At 43.7% G+C, this 16,649-nt stretch overlaps 5 protein-coding genes across 7 annotated transcripts in view; 2 read left to right on the top strand and 3 right to left on the bottom strand.

The window, feature by feature from the left end:
• The window catches only part of LOC132264168 (uncharacterized), a 44,691-nt gene extending 39,146 nt beyond the window's left edge, over positions 1-5,545 (top strand). Inside the window, exons 7-8 of the mRNA XM_059764272.1 lie at positions 19-372; positions 1,382-5,545. Of these exons, the coding sequence (XP_059620255.1) occupies positions 19-372; positions 1,382-1,398 (371 nt within the window). The 3' untranslated portion in view covers positions 1,399-5,545. The remainder of the gene's footprint in view (positions 1-18; positions 373-1,381) is intronic.
• A 1-nt stretch (position 5,546) lies between these two features.
• LOC132264190 (biogenesis of lysosome-related organelles complex 1 subunit 4) lies at positions 5,547-6,325 on the bottom strand. The gene is made up of 3 exons (XM_059764299.1): positions 6,190-6,325; positions 5,969-6,040; positions 5,547-5,904 (listed from the first exon to the last, which is right to left on the bottom strand). Exons 1-3 carry the CDS (start codon positions 6,250-6,252, stop codon positions 5,575-5,577), a joined length of 465 nt encoding a protein of 154 aa, XP_059620282.1. The 5' UTR covers positions 6,253-6,325; the 3' UTR covers positions 5,547-5,574.
• Positions 6,326-6,387: 62 nt separating this feature from the next.
• Positions 6,388-8,217, bottom strand: LOC132264188 (uncharacterized). The gene is made up of 3 exons (XM_059764297.1): positions 8,020-8,217; positions 7,480-7,496; positions 6,388-7,415 (listed from the first exon to the last, which is right to left on the bottom strand). The coding sequence occupies exon 3, from the start codon at positions 7,404-7,406 to the stop codon at positions 6,498-6,500; it is 909 nt and encodes a 302-aa protein (XP_059620280.1). The 5' UTR covers positions 7,407-7,415; positions 7,480-7,496; positions 8,020-8,217; the 3' UTR covers positions 6,388-6,497.
• On the top strand, positions 8,111-10,141 carry LOC132264179 (solute carrier family 35 member C2). The gene is made up of 2 exons (XM_059764286.1): positions 8,111-8,559; positions 8,803-10,141. The coding sequence occupies exons 1-2, from the start codon at positions 8,111-8,113 to the stop codon at positions 9,650-9,652; spliced, it is 1,299 nt and encodes a 432-aa protein (XP_059620269.1). The 3' UTR covers positions 9,653-10,141.
• A 45-nt stretch (positions 10,142-10,186) lies between these two features.
• LOC132264169 (calcium permeable stress-gated cation channel 1) lies at positions 10,187-16,554 on the bottom strand. Of its 3 annotated transcripts, none has more exons than XM_059764274.1 (5): positions 16,427-16,554; positions 13,376-14,246; positions 12,587-13,296; positions 11,775-12,524; positions 10,187-11,052 (listed from the first exon to the last, which is right to left on the bottom strand). In XM_059764274.1, exons 2-4 carry the CDS (start codon positions 14,234-14,236, stop codon positions 11,798-11,800), a joined length of 2,298 nt encoding a protein of 765 aa, XP_059620257.1. In that variant the 5' UTR covers positions 14,237-14,246; positions 16,427-16,554; the 3' UTR covers positions 10,187-11,052; positions 11,775-11,797. The 3 variants fall into 3 exon arrangements, with proteins under 3 accessions (XP_059620257.1, XP_059620258.1, XP_059620256.1); XM_059764275.1 differs by having other exon boundaries at positions 10,187-10,987; XM_059764273.1 differs by having other exon boundaries at positions 10,187-12,524.
• Positions 16,555-16,649: the final 95 nt, after the last annotated feature.

Below are 16,649 nucleotides of genomic sequence, written 5' to 3'. Positions count from 1 at the left end.
TATCCCTCGATCTTGCAGCTCCTACTGAGGGAAGTCAGTCGGACAATGGCTCCTCAGCCGCCGCCGTCGCTGCCGCTGTTCCCACATCCCTGTCGTCCATCCAGCGACGGAGTTCGATGCCCTGTGAGAATCTCGCGGCTTTGGGGCGCTCGAACGGCAAGTCCCGGAACAGGAAGAAGCTCCTGCGGCGGCGATCATCGGGCGGGGCTGAGATTCTCAGTCCCATCCTCACCGAGGAGGCCACCTCAAGCGGCGGCTCCGCGTGGTATCGCTTCAAAAGAGAACTCACGCGGAGTCGCACGGATCAGGACGCCCTGCTATCGCGTCGCCGCGGCTCACTGCCCGTGGAGGTGCTCGCAGTGGGATTGTCTGGTGAGTAAGAGTCCCTCTTGCCACGTAGTGGCAGATGACAAAGCGCTTAAACTCAGGCAAATGCACTTTCTTTGATGAATTTACTCAAAAGAACCTCCTTCGGGAACTCTTCCTTTCTGCGCTGTAGCCATAGAAAAACCGAGAATACCCCTCGGCAAAGTTTACTTAATCCATCAAACTTGAGTGCATTTTCCCGCCCCCGTGCTGAGGAAGCAACTCTGCCTCTCTGCATTTCACATGAAAGAAAATCAATCGCAGAAGTCTCTTGCAGTAGAGATGAAATTCGAGAGGATTTCCCGCAACTTGCCTCAATTGCAAGGCTCCGAAGAGCAACTTCCCGTCTTTTGATACATATTTTCTCAAACATGAAACTTTGCATGTGTTCCCCCCACTGAGATACCTTCACGTGGACGGGTATTTCGCGAGGCAAGAGCACTGAATTTCCTGTGGAATGAGCAGCCAAGTTTCCTTGTTTGCACGTAAAACGTGAATTGCATTTTCCAGCCGCTCTACAACCGATAAATTGCAGGTGGGCCGACGGGTGGGGTTTGCAAAGGAAAGGTGGGAAAATGGAGTCACCACGCTCTATCAGACACACATTCAGACCTGGTGGAGTTTTTGGGGTGTGAGCGAGTTAAAATATCGCCATCAGACAAAACTTTTTCACTTTTCTCCCCACCTTCAACATATCCTTTTGTGCAAAACTTCCTGGCCACTTGGCGAAAAATGTACTACTTTTGGATCGGAGGTGTTATGTTTAAAAACAGGGGGAGAGGGGGAGGGGGTGGATGGAGGGAATTTGTGGATGAAAACTCCGTGCAAATTTATATGGAAATTTCACGGGAAACGTCCTGATATGAATAATTTAAATAGTTGAAATGGCGTTTGCAGTTGAAGAGTTGTGATGAAAAATGCCCAATATTTTTCATCATATGCAAATGGGCGGTGCTTGCAAGTGGGTGGCATTGGAAAAAGGCTAATCGACTGACTCTCCGTCTCTCTTTTGCAGGTACAATGCGCCACTGAAAGAGGATAATGTTGTAGAGTGTGAGAGAGCACCGAACGGCGAGCGGCAGTTTTGTTGTTTGTCCAAATCACGGACAATATCAATTAAGGCGGTGAAGACTTGAAAAGTCCATCGCCTGCAAGGGCTGGACCCTTGAAAGCCCTGCAGAAGGTTAGTTCTTAGGCATCTCAGATTCATGCGTGTTTAGACTTAAGATTGTTTGGAGTCACACAAGACATTTTAGGTGCACCTTCAGCAGTTTCGCATGTGGAATACATAATAATTTGAGGGCAAGTGAAGAGAATTTTATTGAAAGGATGGACCGAAAGAAGCAGCTTCTCGCATGGAGAACGTTTAAAGACAATCCAAAAAAAATTGTAATATTTAAAGAGGAGGAAGAAGAAGATAAAAACTAATAAAGAGAATCATAATTGTTCATTTGAAAGACGGTGACTTTAGCGAATAAATAGGAACAAGCTTTACGGAGCATTACGATGGTGAATATGGCAGAGTGAGATGGAGGGAATCTTCACGGGAGGTTGGGTGAATATTTTTATCTTCAGCCTCCGACGGAATGGGCGAGGAAAAGCCAGAGAGAAGGAGAGATATATTTAAAAGAAATAATAATAAAAATTAATGGAGATAGTGTGAAAAACCTTCTGAAACAGACACGCAAATCGTTCTCATTCTCATGTCTCGCAAAGTGAAACAAGAGTGCAATGTGTTAATAAATTGATTGTTAGATAATAACCGAAGGTGTGTGTGTTTTTTTGAGAAGAGAAAAATATTGTATAAATTAATTGAGCCAGGAGCGATTTAAACAACAAAATAAGACATTGATAGTCTGAGAAAAAAAGATAGAGAAATTAAAATTACCATTGGAAATGTTGTACCTTTAGCCATTGTACATTAAGAAAGAGAGCGAGGAGAAAAGCAAGATGTGAGAAAAAAGAAGCTACAGCAGCAATCTCCTTCGTCCCTGTTTCGTCTCCACCTAACATCGCGCATACTTCTTTTTAATCAATTAAAGTGCGAAAGCATAGATTCTACTAATTAAATCTCCACCTAAGGCATCTTTCTGCGTCATTTTCATTGAGATTTACGGGCTCGGCTGCTCTGTGAAAAGTTTTTTTTTCTTCTTTTACCTCCCCAGATAAGGGAGGATTTCCTAAGATTTTCCACCGGCCGAAGAATTTATTACACCCCACATCCAGGGTTGTGCGAATTTATCGACAAGTACACTGTTGACCAAGACACTTTGTGGCTAAATTCATAACTTTTTATTGCACAATTCACCAGACAAACGCATGTTCTTGTCATCGAAAGCGCAGTGTAATGACAAAATCAACACCAAAACCACAAATACAAAACTTTTTTCTCCCAGTATTTCGCATTACGCCAATCAATTGTCTGACCAAAAACACGCGCCGGAGGACAAAAGAACAGCAATTGTGGTATGTTAATCACTTACTGTGCTATTTTTGCAGAAATCCGCGTAAATATCAATTATATTGATCATGTTTTCTACTATTAGCGATGCTCCCACACCCCCAAAATCCCACTTCGCGACCCATAAACATACGCATTTCGCCCTTGTAATTAGCAATAAATTATACATTAATCCGGAGTGGAACCATCGCAGATATGGCACTATATTAGTCCCACTGGTTAATGATAGTGGACAAATTCTTCAAATTACAGGTTGTGCTTTCCCTGTCACCCCATTTCCCGCCCTCTTTATCTTTGGGTTCAACGCCACGAGCGTGTATATAAATGTAGAGTAAGCTTTAGGCAGGAGGAAAAACGATTAAATGTGTGTCTTTCGGTTTTTAGTAACATTATAAATAGCACGTGTAGAGAAAAGTTTCTTGTAAGGTTGTAGCATTAGTGCAAGAGAGGGTAATCAATTGACGTCATCAATTCAGAGACGCCTTTTGAGGGTAGAAAGATGATGGAGAAAACCAAAAACAGACGGGAAATTGGACAGAATTAATTGGAAGAAGACAGTTTTGCTGTAAAATCTCCCCAGATTGATTAGTATTTGAAGGATTTGAAGAAAGTAGAAATATATTTTGAGTGTTCTTGTGACCAAAAGTGAAACACACACGAAAATTAGCAAAGAATTGTAAATAGAAAAATCACCAATTTTCTCGCAAAATTGAAAGAAAAAAAAATCATACAAGCAAGAAACTTAAGTAAAAAAAATCATTGAATGGTGGTTAATAGATTTATGGTAACTTATAAAGTGTAAAAAAAATAATCTTAAGAAATCATACTTAGGCGATAGAGAAACTGAAACATATTTAAAAAAAAAGATGAACATTTTACTTAGTCGAGACAAGCAAGAATTGCTGAAGAAATGCAAAATCTGTTCTTTTTGCAAAACAACAGAAAGGAACTTATATATTATTATCTAATATACAATTTTAAAAGAAATATTAGAAATTGTGTGGCATGAAGATTTAAAAAAAAAGTAAGGGCAAATGTTAAAAAAAAATATTTAAAAGTAATTATTCATGAGAATTAAATAAGAAATCATGTGGTGAATATTTAAGAGAAGATTTTTTGAAAACCAGCCGGTCTGGTATTTTCACAAGATTGTTTTATAAAAATGATGCAAAAAATGTAGAGAATATTAATTTAATACTATAAAATAATATTCTAGTGGATACAATTATAATTGTAACATTGAATGCATGGAAGCCATCTAAAGAAAAAAAAGCACCCATTTTAAAGATGAAAAATATGTAACCAGAAGGATAAAGCATATTAAGAAATAAGGACAAGTAATATTAAAGAAAAACAGACACACAACAGAGATATCATAACGAAGGAATATTTAGAGGAATAAATGGGATAAAATGTAACTTAATAAAAAAAAATATAGACACAGTTTCAAAAACTTGAAGGACACAAAATCACACCAATTTACCAATTTTGTCTTTAGGAAGAGTAAAAAAAACGAAAGAAACTATTAAGAGTCTAAAAAACCCAACCAAAATTATATATATACATCTCCTTTTCTTTTGTATGAATTTTTGGAAAAAAGGAAGGAAAAGAAAAAATTGTGAAAAATATTATAGAAAAAAAAAATTCGAGAGACCTTTTCAAGACACATTTTCACGGGGTTTCGGAACAAAATTTACCATGTGAAAAACAATGTTAATCAATTAGAAAACATGTGAGAAAAATTGGTCATTTAGCAAAATTATTGTGAGAGATAAAATCGCGGTCTTTAGCTCTTTAGACGATGTTTTAGATGAGATAAAAGTCTTTCTGCGAAGTTGTCCAAGCTTCTCTTCGGCTGTCGAACTTGATTTCCAGTCTTTTCGCATGATCAAAATTGTAAAAGTGTTTGCGAAATCAATATTTATAATCACAGGGTGTGCAAAAACTTACCTACTTGATTTTTCTTTCTCCAAATTTCATACAAATTTCCTCTTATTATGTTCGGTAATGAATTATTGTGTTCACGACTGACCGAATATTAGAAACTTACGGTGCAAACTTCGCAGAATTCTATATGAACCAAAAAGAAAAAATGTAACTAAATTAGTTCACCAAAAAAGGAAAAGAAATCAATCATTTTGAGAAACAAGAAAAAAATATATCGAATTGTGTATAAAAAAAAATCGGAAACACTTTTGAGGGTAGACAAAAACAATTGCGAACAGGGTCAAAATTAAAAAAAAGAAGGAAGAAATGAAGGAAAATCGTTGATTGAAGGATAAAATAAAAATTAACCAATTAGTCGTTTTTTTCGAAGGGAAAGCAATAAAGACTGTTAGCAAAAAAGTGAAAAAATAATTAGTTATTTTTAGATAGCCAAAAAGTGGTTTATAGCTAGAGAATTCGAAAAAAAACAAAATTCAATCGATCAAATGTTGTGTAGAAGAATCACAATAAAGAGAGCATCTCCTTTTTTTCGTTTTCCGGGGATGGGACACACTTTGGCTGGTCAGGAGACGCGCGGGCTGCGTCGCCAAACTCATATTGGCCAAGTAGGGATAGGGCAATCCTATGAGATTGATTGTAAGACGATAATCAAGTTTTATCATTCGATGTTGAAGTAAAAAAAAAATGAAAAGAATCACACATTAAAGGACAAGAAAACCAATCGATGTACCCGATATTCTTCCAAGAAATCTGAATAAATTGACAAGTAAATACCAGAGTTTTCCTTTATTCGCCTTTATTCAGCACGACGAGCTGTCCGGGAAGAATTCAGACGTGTTGTAGACTTCCGGAGGAACGTAAACGTCTTCTGGAGACAGATTTGTGGCCTCTTGCTCGGGTTTCTGGCGTCCAAAGATGGGCTTGAGGAAGCCCTTGAGTCCAGACTCCGTGTAGCCCAGCTCCTGCTCAGCCACTGCCAAGTGAGCCTCCATCCGGGCCAGGTTGTCTCCGGCGATGCCCACAAATCGCTCAAAGCCGTCTATTCGTCGGCACAGCTCAGAGAAATCCGATTGGAAAGCACTGATTTCTGGTAAGTTCTTATCTGTGCTCACTGAGATGTTTTCCTTTACCTGTTGGGAAAGAGAGAAGCTTGTAAGAAAGCCCCCAGAGATTCATTGCTATCCGGAAACTCACAACATTCAGGAGGCTCTCAAATTCATCCAGTCTCGTCAGCATCTCATCAATATTTCGACAAATTGGATCCACCTGTAGAAGAAATCAGTAAAATCACCATAATTATACTGAAATACCCAAGAATGAATCTGCTTCCTGGTGTTCCTGGCCAGAAGTAGTCAGAGAACGTAATTTGAGAAAGAACTGTTTTGTCACAGACTTTTCCCGAGATTCTCCATCACCTCTTGTGAAATACTGTTCTGCACCAGGTAGTTCGAGTAGTCTCTGGCCAGGATTTGATCCATGTTCCCAGAAATCACAGTTTCACTTTTACACTTTTGCGAAGAGCACAACAAAAAATCCAACCTCACTTTGTGTCTGGCTGTCAATTTCTTCTTCCCGCCAATTCAAATGAAGAAAATACTCGGAAAAATATTTTTTATTAACATTTATTCAGAAATTCGAGGAAATCCAAAGCAAAATCGTGAGTAAATTGAGATGGCACTTCTAAGGAATGCAGTGATCAATCCTACCTGAGAAGAATGGCTTTCTAGGCTTTGAGAGATTTCATGGCTGTATTGTAGTTCACCTGGTTCTCAACCTTCAGTTTCAAAATCGATGCCTTCTTCTGATAAACAGGACACGTCTTGTCCCAACTCTCGTGTGGCCCCTTACAGTTGAGGCACTTGAGGGTTTTCTTCCCCTTCTTGGGGGCGCTTCGCTGGTCGAGATTCTCTTTGCAAGTGATCGCTGCGTGTCCCAAACGCTGGCAACGGAAGCATCTAAGCGGCTTGGGAATATACAACTTCACTTCGGCCTTTCTGTAGCCCACGTTGAGCTTCGCTGGAAGATCAGGAGTGTTGAATGTCACCAGGAAGATTCCAGTATCCTTTCGGCTCTTCTTCCTATTCTCTTTAACACACTGCGCCTCCTCATCGTCCGTCATGTGGCGCCGAATCTGCCTCAGGCCCACCACATTAAACTGCTTCATTTCCATCAGGAGCTCTTCAATGTCGCATCCACAGAATTCCCAGCATTTGATAACACCGCGAGATCTGTTCAGCTTCGGATGCTCGTACACCTTCACTGGCGCCTTGCCAATAGTCGTCACCTGGAGGATCTTCTCAGTCTGCGCAGCGTTCTGGGTCTCGATCAGAAGCGTGTGGTTCTTGAGCTGAGTGCACTTCACTTCCTTCATATCCCCTAAGCCTTTGAGGGCTTCCAGAATGACGTATGGGGAAAGCGAAGCTGTCCCGGCAGAGTGATTATCAGTCCTCTCAACGACAAGGAAGCGCCGACCAGATTGCTGATCTTCCTGCTCCTCTTCTTGATCATCGTGGTCATTGTGCTGCTCCTTCTGCTCCTCTTCTTGATCATCGTGGCCATTGTGCTGCTCCTTCTGCTCCTCTTCTTGGCCATCGTGGCCGTTCTGCTTCTCTTTCTCAGCCACAGAAGGCATTTCCAATCGCTGAAGACGCCAATTTGGGAATTATCAGTATGCAGACTCAAGACTATTAACGTAGGAAACTTACTTGATATCCTTCACGTCCTGTGGGGATAAAGAAAACAGAGAAATCGTAAAAATCTTGAATTTTCTCTGATCTTCCACGGTCTTCCAAGAAATGAGAAGAAAAACCGCTATAGGATTGCCAGATTGGAGCAGTTTTCAAATACAAACAGTAAAAAAAATATTTACAATTTTCAGATAGAAATTCCGGTTATTTCTAATTTTTTTTCGCAAATAGTATTTAACTGTTGGAGGAATACAAAATATCATTACGCTATTTCGAGGAAAATTGTGAAAATTCTCTGAATTCCGAGCTGAAGATTTTTCAAATCAAATGGCGCCACTATCGAGAAACACTGTACTTTCGTTTGCGAAACCTGTCAGCAACCATTTTCAACGTCACCCACACGACTCGTTTTCTGGCCGTGAAAAACCAGAGATAAAAAGTGTTGTTTCCCCCACAGAGTGTCCCGTGGCATGTGAAAATCCCCTTAGAATACCTACGGACCCCATCGCAAGTGAATCACCGTAGAATAGCCCCGGAGAATCCTTGAAATATGCCTACCATATGTTAGTGAGAAGTTCCGCAGGATTGAGGGCTTTTCCGAGACCACCGACGACTCCCGGAGGTTGCGACCAGATGACGTGGTGAGGTCATGAGAGAGACACGCTACGAGAGACTCCAGGCGGCGGATCAGCACGATGCAGACGCAGAGGCGACTCCACAGAGCCTTCCGGATGTGGAGTTGGAGCCGAAAGTGGCGTCAGGGAGCGAACTCCTGCCCACCGGGCGGATGACACTGGCCCAGACTGCCCTCTTCACTCTCTGCCTCATCCTCATGTACTTCACCCTGTCCATTGGACTCACCTTCTACCAACGCTCGCTTCTGCAGGAGTTCAAGTTCCCTCTCAGTGTCGTTCTGTACCATCTTGTGATCAAGCTGCTTCTCTCTGGGTTGGTCAGGTGCCTGTACCGCCTGATCACGGGCAAGCCCAGAGTCGTGCTGAGCTGCAGGAACTTGCTGAAGGTCGTGCCGACTGGTCTGGCCAGTGGGCTGGACATTGGCTTTTCGAATTGGGGCCTGGAACTCGTCAACATCTCACTGTGAGTCCCTGACTTGTTCTCCATAATTTATCACTTAGCAAATGGAGGAATTCTCTCGCCGCAAAGTCAATACGAAGCACACCTAAAATCACACGCGACGTAGCGATTAAATTTTTTATCAGTGACAAAATGAGGAATTCGTTTGAGGCGCTGTTCATTCAATCAAGCGCAAGATAATTGAATTAAGAGTCTGACTCTTCCAGAAATGACCTCATCTGATGGCGTTCCTTCTGCTCTTTCCAGATACACCATGGCCAAATCCACGACGATCGTGTTCATCCTGATCTTCGGCATTCTGCTGGGCCTGGAGAAGCGCAGCTGGTCGCTCGCAGCCATCGTGGTGCTCATCTCGGGCGGCTTGTTTATGTTCACCTACAAGTCAGCCCATTTCGAGGCCATGGGCTTCATGTTCCTGCTCATCGCGTCGCTCTCCTCCGGCATCCGCTGGTCCTTCGCGCAGCTGCTCATGCAGAAGTCCAAGCTGGGCCTGCACAATCCCATCGACATGATCTACTACATGCAGCCATGGATGATTGTGGCCATTGTGCCCGTGATGCTGGGCTTCGAGGGCAGTCGCATCATCGAGGGCTGGGCCGCGGTGGCGTCAGCCTCAACCGCGGAAGTCCTCGCGATGTGGACGAAGATCACCGTGGGCGCCGTTGTGGCGTTCGCGATGGAGTGCAGTGAGTTCCTCGTGCTCTCCTTCACGTCCAGTCTCACGCTCTCCGTGGCGGGCATCTTCAAGGAGATCTTCCAGATTGTGCTGGCCGTAGAGACAACAAGTGACAACCAGCTGTCGCTGCACAATGTGCTGGGCCTGGTGCTGTGCTTAGCTGGCATCTGTTGCCATGTGGCTCACAAGTACTGGACCTTCACGAGGGCAGCGCCGTCGGGAGAGCTGAAAGTGGCCTACGAAGCGGAGACACAGATCGCCACGGCGTCCACGAGCACGGGCGAGACTTCGCGCCAGCAAGTGCCACTCCTGGACACTGACCAGGAGACCAGCGATGAGTCCGAGGGCGCGACACCGCGCGAGAGACGCACTTCGGAAGTCCTGTTCGACGTACTGAAGCGCAGGGATGCGCGAAGATAGGAGGAAACGGACGTAGAGTGGCTCACAGACGAGGATTTCTTACTTCAATGACCAATCCAGTAACACAGTTAGCATTTTGGGGGAATGGAAATGACCAGGGTTCTGGCTTCAGGAGCATTTTGTGAGTCACTTTAGCCACCACAATAGCCACAATTATATCATAAACCACAATCAATATGCATTCCGAATGAACGAGAAAACGAGAAAAACCACACAAGAGCGAAAAGAGAAATTATGCAGGAAAATTTTGGGGATATTTGTCGTCTTTTTCACACAACTGATCACTTAAGAGGACTCCGTGTTCAACAGGAGGGAAAATTTATGGACTTTTAGATAGATTTATCTCGTGATAACTTAAGAGTGTCTGCAAAGATTTAAGTGTGTTTCACAGTGTTTTAAATGTAAGGAAAAGAATCAACTTATTTTCATTGTTATAAATCTGATTGTAAAAAAAAAATATGAAGTCAATGTGAAATCTGTGAAATGTAAGTAATAAAAGATCTAAAAGAAACGCATTTTTTTTTCTAAAAGCGTTAAAATATTTTCATTATTTTCCTCATTACAATAAATTACAATATTATGGTATTCAAAATATACAAATCTCTCTCCACTTTTTTTTCCACATATTTTCTTCCTTACACAATATTTACACCTTGCAAACTGCCTTGAAATCATCCGAATAAAACTTAAACTCTTCTCTTTTTTTTTACTTTTTTAGAATTTGCTTTCAAGATTTCTTGAGTGAATGTAATTCAGAAAGGGATTTTAGTTGTTTAACAATAAATTAAATTTATACTCTTAGATTTGGATATTTAATCACAATTAGTGGTCTTTTCGTAAATCTATACCTTGTTTCTCAGCATTATTGCAATTTATAATTTCCTTCTCAACTGGGAGATATTCTCAAACATGCTTTAATACTAAAGAAGGGAATCTTTTTAAACTCTACAAGTGCGGTTCTTTCAGTGTGAATTCATCCTAGAAGTGCTCAAGTATTTTGTCTCCATCCTTTTATATCTCATTAAAATTTCACTATACAAACATTTTGTCAAAAAATAATATAACTACAAAACTATCCTCTACTAAAAAAAAACCAGAAAACACATTGTAAAATTTTCTCTAACCTCAATGTTAAATGCAAGGAGACAAGACGGCTCAAAACAATACAAAAAGAGAAAAAAAAATCGATAATTTATAATAAATTAATTTTCTATGTTTCTTTCTCCTTTAGCTAAAAAAAAATACGTTCTAGTAATTAACTTTCTTGCAATCACTGGCTTTTCTCACGCTGCCTCGGAACTTTCTCAGCTTCTCGTCCTCACTCTCTTCTCATTCCTAAATTACAACATTTTTTTTATACAATTAACATTTCCTCTTAAATTGTTTCTTCTCTCTTGTTCCTAAACAATATAATTGTAGAAATAGTTCTTTAGTAAATTGAAGTAGTAAATAGACTTTAAAAGATGAATTGATTGCCATTATTAAAATCTCTTTTGTTCTTCGATGTTAGGCTAATTTTTTTTTTTTAGAGAGTGCCAATTGGTTTCCCGCAGTGCGTGATAAATAAATACTAAACATATACTATAATATTATGCCAATTAGTGGATAAATAAATCCAAAGGAAGGAGAATACAGTCAAATTTTGAAGACTCACAACAGGGTTGCTCATAGAATTTGCAAATGAAATGCAAGAATATTACAATACAGAAACACGCGGAGCGTCCAACGGAATATTTACTATGATTGAATCTGCTGTGTTCAGTGGTGACCAATTAATGCAGAAACTCCAATAAAGCAAGGAAATGTCCTCTTATTAAATGATCATTATGTGACGCTTTGCCGATTCACTGAGTATTTTCGAGTTACTATTTCTCGAGAAAATCACTAAAACTGGACTTTTAATTGCATTTCCGGGCATTTGTCAAACGAAATAAAACGGAGAAAGCAAAATAGAGAGTGTTTTACAGAGACTGAACGCGCTTATGGGCGGAGCACTCAAATGGGCGTGGCTTCCTCTCACAATCTCTCGTCAAATGTAGTGGAAATTCATAATCTCCCTTCATCTCACTGCAAATTCCATGAGAAACCCGCAAAACAGTCAAAAGAGGATTAGAAAACGCACCTGTGCAGCAGCGAGATCTGCGCTTAGGCCGACACCGTCCGGATGGGCACTTCCTGGTCGTCCACAATGATGGAATGCGCACTCCCGGAGCCATAGCTGGTCGAGGGCGTGGAAGCGGGCGGCACGGGGAAGGGCACGCGGAGAACATCGGGCGTATACACCGGCGATGGACCTTCGGCCTCCACAATTGTGGGCGGCCGCGTGGTGCAGCGCTTGATGGGCGACATGAAGGCGAAGAGCGTGAGTGTGACACAGAGGGAGATCACCAGAACCACGGCGCGAGCGTCCACGCCGGCGGACCGGACGCTGGCCAGCGCGGCCATGATGATGAGCAGCAGCACCACGGAGAACTTCGTCATGGTCACAGCCGTGGAGTGAATCTTCCCGCCGCCCTGGCTGATCATGTTGCTGTAGCGATAGGCGAAGTAGAGATTGTGGCGATCGTTGAAGTGCTTCAGCAGCAGGTAGATCATCGCGAAGGGCATGATTAGTGGACAGGCGAGACTGTACACCACGCTCATGGTGAACACCATGATCATCCAGGCGTAGTGGATGCCAAAGGGAAACTCCACGACAATGGATTTTCGTATGTGTGGCGTCTCAGCTTGTGATTTGGCCGTGCACAGCATCCACATGTACACGATGAGTTCAGGAAAGCGGATCAATTCCAAGCCTGTGCCGATGAATCCCGACGTGATCACGTAGTTGACGAAGAAGGCGCCTCTGTCCGGCAGGAAAATGCACTCCCATCTGGAATTGAGACAGAGAAAAGATCAGTAAAAGTCACATCAATTCACTCTGGGAGATATCACCTATATGTTCCGTTCTCTGAGTAGTGCAGCGTCCACTCGAGGAAAGCTTGGGCGCTGGTGAGTCCCAGCGAAGGCAGAATGAGGATCATGAAGAGCAGGTAGCCGAAGGACTTGGTCATGATGGAGTAGTTCTGCTTGGAGCGCGTCCAGTGAGTCAACCACTTGTCCGAGTACGCCACAATCACCGGCATCAGGGCGGACAGTGTCCAGAGCAGCAGTGTGGGCAGAAACTCAGAGATCAAGGGGCTCAAATGGGCCGCGGACCTGTTGAAGGCCACGGAGTTGAGCATGTTGACAATCAGCACTGGCGTGGTGAGGAAGAAGAGAAAGAGGAACAGGCACAGATTCACGATGCTCCACTTGAAGTACCACTGCCTCGAGCTCACGCTCAGGTTCTCCCAGAAGATGTCCGAGGGCGCTGGCGCGTAGCTCATTGTCCACTCGCGGTAAGTGCCCGGGCGGAAGTTGATGAGAATACTCTGGGCCGCCTCAGCCGAGGACACTGTGATGAAGGCAATGCCGAGTGGATCGTTGAAGGCGCTCGCCTTCAGTCTGGCCACTTCGCCGGCCAGCTGATTCTCGCGCTCGCGATAATACTCCAGAGCATCAATTGCCTTGCAAGTGAGACAATTGGGGAACACTTTCACGTGAATCCCGCGGGTCTTGTGCGCTTCGCAGTAGATTCTCGCCTCCATCACTTTCTCGTATTCCTGGAAAGATTGCAGCAAAGTGCAAAGAATTAGCGTCAAAACTCTCTCTCTCTCTTCTAAGAAAGCCATCAGAACTCACTTGAACCACCGAACTGAGCTTTGTGATGTTGTACGTCAGATGCACCTCTTCGATCTCAATATCCGGGAACAGCTCCCTCACGTAACTCCGGATGTTGGCTTTGTTCCTGTCCCTCGTGTCGATGTCCGTGGCCATGATGGTTCTCGTGGGCGCCACTTTGCCGGCATACCTGCCCGAGGAGCGCCTCATGGTCAGCACGACGAGAGGCACGAAGGCAATGGCGCAGATGACGTGCACCCAGAGAACGCTGGACGTGGGATCCAGATTGGACACCGTGGTGTGCCCGAAGGTGTTCACATCCCCAATCAATTCCCCGTGGAAATTGATCGGCAGGATGATGACGATGGCCACGAGCGTAATTATGGCCGTGACGACGATCAAGTGCTGCTGAAAGGACAGATAGTGCAGCGCATCGGGGCCGCTATGTGCCAGGATTTGCTCCTTCCGCAGGCGCAGCGTCACAGGGATCCACGACAGGAAGCCCCGGTCAATGGGGGCGCCCGTGGATGTGGCGCTGCTGCGCTTGCTCGCCGCCTGGCCATTGCTGGTGCCCGCCTCTGCCTGTCGCGCCCCATTGATGGCCTGCCGGCTCTCGTCGGCCGCCGTGTCGTCGCTGCCCTGGGCGTAGAAGAGCTGCGTCCAGCGGCGATTGTCACCGTGCGAGTTGACCAGCGCCAGCCGGCCGTAGTCCCAGGCCTGCTGGCGCAGCACCGCGAACAGAATCATGAGGAACACCCATGCGATGATGTTGAGGATCAGCGTCTCCGGGATGCCCTCGTACAGGTTCGTGATGATGGTGGTCTTGTTCTGTGTCACTAAACACGTGCTGCTCGGACTCAATTCCTTCAGCATTTCGAGCATCGTCGCCGCGCTGGAAAGACAAAGAGGAAAGTCTCACTCTCACATCACAACACAGTTAGTCAGCCTAAGAAAACATCAATATCTCTCATTCTCTCTCTCCTTATCTAATACTTTCCATGGCGCGTGGATTCGATTATTTGCTTTGAAGATTAGAGAAAAACCATTCATATTTTGAACCTTATTATGCAATTGCCTAGCTGATGGTTGAACTCTATTTTAAGGGACAAGATTTTGAAGACAATCATATCAAAACTCCAAAATTCTCATACTGAAAAGTGCAATGCTTAATCTCAAAATTCCTGCCAATTAACGCCGTCATTCAGCGATGGGTAACACGAGAATCACCCAGACAGATCAAATGATTTTCCCCTTTCTGCTGTAAATTTCATGACATAATCTAATCTCGTCTCGCAAATTCAACGCCATTTGATTTCCTGTTTGAGAGAATCGATAGAAAGAGAATAATTCACACTTTAACAAATCCATCACGAAATCGCGTGAAAATTGTCATTAAACATTCATGTTTTTGCATTCACGCTCTGTCATTTCTTCTTATCCGTGACATAATAGCATGGAAAGTGGGGAGAAAATCAATCTCTTGAGCCGCAATATTTGTATTTTTCTTTCCCGCCGAGTTTATTGCTCTAGAAGAGAGAGAGAGAACGATAAGGAGTGGCAAATGTGAGATTCAGTCGCGTGCGATTGTGGTTCTGCCCTATCTCTTCGCAACTGAAGATGATTTAATTAGACGTCTGACCTCAACTTAACACTCCGCAATCTCAGTAAATGATGCATTCTCCTTAACTCGAGGAAAAATGTCACGGAATCCGCTGACTAGTCTCTTCCGATATGTTCCAATCGTCTCGTAAATACGAAATATCTTATAAATAAAGCGGTGACTCACCGTTTAGGTGACTTTTCCGCGTTTACACAACTCACACCAATTAATTTTTTGGCCAGAACCACACATTCCACCTTATCAACGCTGATAATGAGGTAATTTGTGGGCTTTTTCCCACTCATTTTCCCCGATGAAATGTCGAGATTCGCAACTTCAAGCTGTGCTCAAATGATAATTTGTGTAGCAAGATTGAAGAAAACCCAATTTTGCACGCAACATTCTGTGACGATTTACCGTGATTCTGCTGCACACCACCCGAGAGACTTTTAATATTTCTCTCTGTGGCCCACAAAAAGCCTCACTTTACTGTTTTTATTATTGTTCTTATTGAATACGAGACGGAAATAGTTTCTTCCGCTACTTTTCTCCCTCGTCGCATTCTTCACGCCTCCAACTTCAGCTACACTTTGCTCTGGTCGTCTCAAGGAATTCAATTGGAGTCTATTGAGCATGATTGATTCATTCATAAAGTATTTTCGGCAACAATGCCGAGAGCTTTGACACTTTTTACCCCCGTTTGACACGCTTTTTGCTGTTCTCAGCCAAAAATAATCATACAGTGAAACATTAAATAAATATTTAGAGAAGAAAAAAGAAATTACTGACCCAATAAAAACTGTTTTGCTCATTTGAGCGGCGTTGGGAACTGGATTGAGGGAGAGATTAAGGTTTTTTTGTACATGTTTTTAGGCTCTTCTTCCTCTTCGAATTCATTCAATTCATTTCAGCATTGCGCAAGTGAATAAAAAATGTGTATTTTGCTATATTTAACTCAGTAAATGGATTTGTGGTTTGGCAAAAATAATTGAAAATATTCGGCTTCATAGAAAGCTCTCTTCTCAGTCAATTACAATATGCTGGGCGCATTGAAAGGCCGCGACACCCCCGCAAATTTCCAGTTAGATTCGCAAGGCAACCTTGCAAGTGAACTTGTGGGGAGAAATTCACCCGATTCCGGCCGCTCACACCGCGGCAGTGGCTTTCGCGGCTGCCTCAGGTGTCCGGAAGGCCCCTCAGCGGGGGCAATGCACTTTGTAGCGACTTTTTGTCCACTTTTCGAGGTACGGAGAAAAACTTTCACATTCCGTCGCGGACATCGATTGTCCGCGGGGGCCTCGGGGCTCGCGTGCCGCCATAACGTGGCCCTGGGTAGGCGTCGGGGTGGCCAAATTGGCCACGAATGGGGCGAGAGGGCGGCTGACACAATTTCTTTGTGTGCCACCGCGAAAGCGGGGAAGACACGCGAAATCCTAAAAGAATTCGGTTTCGTTTAAGGATAAATCACTCACCACGGTCACTGGGGGTCACTTTGGGGGCTTCACACGCAAATAACTGGGGCAGAGAGTCACTAAATTTGGCAAAAACACACAAAACTGCGAGCATCGAGTGACTCTCGCAAAAACATTGACACATCGACTGTCACAAACTGAGCAATTTGCGCTGAACTCAGTTCGAAAGATCTTCGAAGCCAGAACCGAAAACCCGACTGGCGGCCGCAAGAATGTTTGTCGC

The sequence above is a fragment of the Phlebotomus argentipes genome, unplaced genomic scaffold (genome assembly GCF_947086385.1).
Source record: "Phlebotomus argentipes unplaced genomic scaffold, Phlebotomus argentipes genome assembly contig_32, whole genome shotgun sequence".
NCBI classification, from domain to species: domain Eukaryota; kingdom Metazoa; phylum Arthropoda; class Insecta; order Diptera; family Psychodidae; genus Phlebotomus; species Phlebotomus argentipes.
Note: the sequence above shows the minus strand (reverse complement) of the source record. Positions and strands in the feature narration are given on the sequence as shown.